Source organism: Manihot esculenta, chromosome 13 (assembly GCF_001659605.2).
Source record: "Manihot esculenta cultivar AM560-2 chromosome 13, M.esculenta_v8, whole genome shotgun sequence".
In the NCBI taxonomy this organism is placed as follows: Eukaryota; Viridiplantae; Streptophyta; class Magnoliopsida; order Malpighiales; family Euphorbiaceae; genus Manihot; species Manihot esculenta.
The window spans coordinates 27,878,686-27,883,898 of record NC_035173.2 but is presented as its reverse complement, the minus strand read 5'-3'; the positions used below and the strand labels follow the sequence as shown (position 1 = coordinate 27,883,898).

Genomic DNA, 5,213 nt, shown 5'->3' with positions numbered 1-5,213 from the left:
ATTAGGTAAAATTTTTAGTTTAAGTATAAAGGTTAAAGTATGATAAGTTGGGTGTTTCTTTATCATTATCTCTTATTATTTTTTAATTATTATAAATTTATTGTAAATAAGATTTTTTTATAAAATAAAATTATATATATATATATATATATATGGTAATTTAAAAATTAAAAACAAATGAAGAAACAAAAATTATATTTAAGCATAGCAAATCAAACAGTAAAATTTATTTTAAATAGTAAATTTTTGCTGGAATTCCATACTTTATTGAATTGAACCAGACACTGGTAGGGTTAATTAGCACCAAACAGCCTGCTCCCTCGATTCCTTTTGCTCTCCCTTCCCTTCGCTTTCTGTCAGATTCAATCCTTCTTCCCTTTCTTGCTGCCGATCTCCATTTTTGGCTTGAGCTTTGGATCACTGCGGGGTTCAGTGGTTGCCTCGGTTCCAATTTCTCACCTTTTCATGTCTTTCTTGTCGTCGACCTAGCTGCTGCGACACGAATATTTGAGCTGCTGCAGCCTGCCATCTTTCTCCAAGCTCTTAGTTATCAAATTGTAATCCTTCTTAAATTCAGATGCATTTCAGTTGATTTAAGTGGTACTTGTCCATTTTGATCCCTGTTGCGTGTAATTTTTTTACTGCTTTATAACCAAAACCCCGTTCTCGCAAAATACCATCATATTATTCTGATATTTATGCATATATTATTGCCAAATTTTGAGGGATCATGATCTTCCATGATTAAGTGATTCCCTTATGTTCATACTGAGTCTTCCATTCATTCGTATTTTTATTTTTGCCGAATCATTAACACCGAATTCTTCATTTGAATGACAAAAAATGGTACTTTTTGTTTCTTTAAAAAAAAAGTTGCTTTCTTTTTAGCGTGCATCAGGCGCAATTTTTCCTATTATAAGAGCGGAGATTTAGACAATTCTTTCCCCCCTATAATCATGCCAGGTTGCTTTAGTGTTCTACCTGTTGATTGATAATGCGGGAATGAGAATATTTTGCAGCAGTAGAAATATGCAGTACATCCCTTTTACTATTAGAAATAGAAATTCACTAAGCTATTCCTGGAAAAATCTAACTCATTGGTGTTCATAGAAGAAAGAAACCATATATAAGCTGTTTAGAGGGCCATGGATGATTTTTTTTCCCCTCTTCTTTTTCTTTTTGTTCTCCAATTTAAAATCTTTGTTGTAGTTTTGTAGACTTATATTCAACACTTAACATTATGAGATACCAAGTTGTTGGCATAATATATATCCATATTTATGTCCTTAAGTTCAATATTTGATCCTATGCTCTATGCTTTTTTTTTTGTTTTTTTTTTTTTTGGGGGGGGGGGGGGGCAGGGGATGATTGGGCGGTTTTGTGCACACTAATAGTAGAAGTTTATTCATGGATAATGAGCATAAGATTATTTTTCTTTGAAATTTAAAGTATTTTAGATGATTATTGTTATGTTTTCATGAAGAGTTCTCTCTAAACTTTAACTTTCTTTTCTCCTTGATAATGCATTCTTTTTCTCCGATTTCTGTTTTTTTTTTTTGAAAATCTTTATCTGAGTTTAGTTCATTATGAAGTATTGGAACCTTGTGTATTATACAGGAATGCTTGGAAAATTGGGCAAGAAAATAGAGTGAACTGCGATGGAGTGCGTGGTACAAGGGATTATTGAGACACAGGTTGGTTATATGTTGATGAAGGGAACTCATTTTTTCCTAGTTTCATTTGCTATGGAAATTCTTTTTTTTTTTTTGGCGGTCAATGGGTTTTTAATGGATCTGAGAATTGTGGCCATAACATGCCTTACTTGAATTCTTTATTTTGTAAGAATGTGGTGAAGTATTCAATGAGAAATTAAGTTGGTTGTACCGCTTACTACAGGCATCTTCATTCTTTGTGCATTTCTTTTTACACGTGGGCAGGTTTTGGTTTGAACAATATATTTTCCTCAATTTTCTCTTTGGTTCATTTCTTCATTTAGCTTATTTACTTTTTTAGTTCTGCTCCTAATTCTTTTTAACTGGTGATTATTCTATCATCATAAAGTGAGGGCTACTGTATCATCATAAAGTGAGGACTACTGATTTACTGTAGTGATGTGGATTAGATTTGTTAGATATGGAAATACTGATTGTTTTTTCAAATGATTGATACTAAATTAATTTTTTTTTTTGTTGAAACAGATACTAAATTAATTTAGTAATCCTTCTCTTCTAAAAATCCAAGCCAGGAATCTGATACTCTTTAGTAATATGTGTATATCAGTTTTCTTATTTGTTTTTCTCAGAATTTTGATTTAAAAGCTTGCCAATACAAAACATAGCTGTTTCTTTATTTAACTATTTGACTTTAGAATCGCTGTACACTTTTTCATAGGAAAAAATGCATAACCTTGGTAGGTACTATTGCTAAAAAAGTCTGCATATTTGGCTTCCTTGGCTTCGATGGATTAAATTGCAGAATAGCAAAAAATTTTGTATTTTTAAACCAATTGGCCTTATTATTATTGTTATTATTTTGCATCTTGCCTTACTCAAGTGTGCACTTGTGTGTTCCTTCTAGGCTCTAGGATCCCTTGGCCCCTTGATGCACCTTGCACCTTTGATAACAATGTCTGCATGACATCGTGGACATGGACATTCATGCATTGCTGTGAATAGTCATCTATAATTTATGTTTTTTTTCTTGCAGCATGTTGAGGCCCTTGAGATTCTTCTTCAGGGTCTTTGTGGTGTTCATAGAGAAGATTTCAGGATCCATGAACTATGTCTGAAAAGTGGTCCAAACCTTGGTAAGTAGACAACTTGTTGGCATCATATGATCATAAAAGTTTTTATATTTTGAATTCATGCCAAGCAGATATGCTTGTCTCCTTTTTATCGACCTGTGTCTAAATTGATTGTGACATATTACGTCTATTGTTAACCTGTTATGATACAACTATTTGGATCATATTGGTTATCTGGTTATGTGCCCTTTTCTTTAACTTTTTTTTTTTTGGCTTAGTCAGAGAATAACAAAAGCAGCAAAAAGAAATCTAGTAAATCCCACCCTAATCTTGTCAGTATCAATAAAACACATGCAGACTCTGGTGAAGTTTCAAACAAAACCAATCCATAAAAGCAAAAGATGACCAAATGAACCATATGGTCAGCACATTTGTAAAGTTCACTCTCTTGTCTTTTTCTCACTTGTTTCCCTTTGTCTCTGTCTATCTCTCCTTCTTAGCTTTTAGTGAACAGAATGTCTTGAATGTGTTCACTGTTTATGCATCTGACTGTTGTACTCAGTGGCACAGTACAAGGATCGTAAAAGCTATATAATGTGTGATGGCATCTCATTTTCTCAGTTCTCTACAACATTATATGAGCTAGTCATGTTTTTCTATATTATTAACTTGTTGATATTCAACATAAGCTCAGTGATGCAGTAATTTTTTGTGCATTGAAATCTGTCTGACTGATATTGAATTTCATGCTCTTCTTTCCAGGACTTGTTGCTTCAGAAGTTCGACTTTTGTTTGATCTTTACCAGGCTGAACCTACTTGGTAAGATATGGTGTTGGTCTTGTCATGCTTTGAGTGTTGTATGTCATATTGTTTCTTTCTATATACTCATGGATAACTTTTATCCTTTAGGACGGTTAAACATGTTGGAGGTGCAATGAGAGGTGCTGGTGCTGATCAAATCTCAGTCCTGGTGAGGACAATGGTAGAAAGCAAAGCAAGCAAGAATGTGCTTCGCTTATTTTATGCACTTGGCTATAAATTGGACCATGAGTTGCTTAGGGTGGGATTTGCCTTCCATTTCCAAAGGGGTGCTCGGATAACTGTGGCTGTCTCATCTGTTAATAAGATGCTAAAACTACATGCAACTGATGGTGACGAGGCAGTGCCAGTTACCCCTGGCATACAACTGGTTGAAGTAACGGCCCCTGCAACATCTGAAAATTATTCTGAAGTTGTTGCTGCAGTGTCATCCTTCTGCGAATATCTTGCACCGTAAGCATAAACTCTTGGCCTTGCATGTGTAGTTGCAAATTGCATAACTGACCGTAGAAACTCCACTATACTCAAATGGGGGAACCATTGATTCTTGCTTAAATTGGCCAGATTATTACTCTTTTGGGCTGATTATTCAATTTATGAAATTTGGAGGGGGAGCTTGTAGATCATAGCTTTTGTTCCGATGAACTCGTAGACGCATAGGAATATCTTTTTGATCATATGATATGGACTATGTAGGGTCCAAATTTCTGTTAGGAGAACAGGAGAAACCCTGTTTCCTTGAACATAGTTTCAAAATTATGAAACTGAGTTTCTTAAGCACAATAATAGGAGTAAGAGTTGTACCCTTCAAATGTCGATAATGAGGTTTCTGATTTATTGCCTATTTATGTTGCAGGCTTCTGCATTTGTCAAAACCAGGTGTTTCAACAGGGGTTGTTCCTACTGCTGCTGCCGCTGCTGCATCCCTTATGTCTGATGGTGGAGGCACCACCTTGTAGCTGCAGCAGCAGCAATTTAAAGTTCCATGTTGTGAAGGAGAAGATGTCTTCAAGGATTTATTCGAGTTTTAGGTGCCTATGTAGAGTGATTCTATTGTAGAATAGAATGCCAAGGAAGAAGATTGCTTGATGGAGGCCAGGCATGAGGGAATGTGTGGCCTCATTTTTAAGTTTGTGATGTAATTATAATATTTTATATTCTCTGGCCTATTCAATTGGTGGTAAAAGTTTATATATTTTTATTTTTGAAGAAAATGAATAATTCAAAAGAGTAATTCTGAAACAAGAATAGATGGGAAGTTAGGAGAGTGAAAAATATTGCCAGAATTACCTTGTAGATAGTGATTCCCTGTAGGTACTAGATAAGTTATTAAGCTGGTGAAAAAAAGAAAAAGAGAGAAGTTATTAAGCAGACAAATATTGTTATTTATTTATTTTTAAAATGAACGGTTGCTCCATATGTCTACGTGTTCAATTATTCGAAACCACCATTTATATGTCTTTTTTATTTATTTATCATCATGCTTACATTATTTTGAAAGTCCTGTGAGGGCAACCACAGGGATCTTGAGTAACCGAGTACAAGAAGTGATGTCGTTTTGGCCACTAAGCAGAATTGTAGCCATCAAACAACTGAAAATGATCTTCATGAGAAAAGCTATCAACTGCACCCTCGTACTTGAATGTATGA

The 5,213-nt window shown here is 34.6% G+C and overlaps 1 protein-coding gene across 2 annotated transcripts; it reads left to right on the top strand.

The window, feature by feature from the left end:
* The first annotated feature begins 267 nt into the window (after window positions 1-267).
* On the top strand, window positions 268-4,777 carry LOC110628965 (mediator of RNA polymerase II transcription subunit 18). 2 transcript variants are annotated; one of them, XM_043949955.1, is made up of 6 exons: window positions 268-557; window positions 1,618-1,694; window positions 2,707-2,806; window positions 3,506-3,563; window positions 3,654-4,016; window positions 4,420-4,777. In XM_043949955.1, exons 2-6 carry the CDS (start codon window positions 1,659-1,661, stop codon window positions 4,520-4,522), a joined length of 660 nt encoding a protein of 219 aa, XP_043805890.1. In that variant the 5' UTR covers window positions 268-557; window positions 1,618-1,658; the 3' UTR covers window positions 4,523-4,777. The 2 variants fall into 2 exon arrangements, with proteins under 2 accessions (XP_043805890.1, XP_043805891.1); XM_043949956.1 differs by having other exon boundaries at window positions 268-600.
* The last annotated feature ends 436 nt before the right edge of the window (window positions 4,778-5,213 follow it).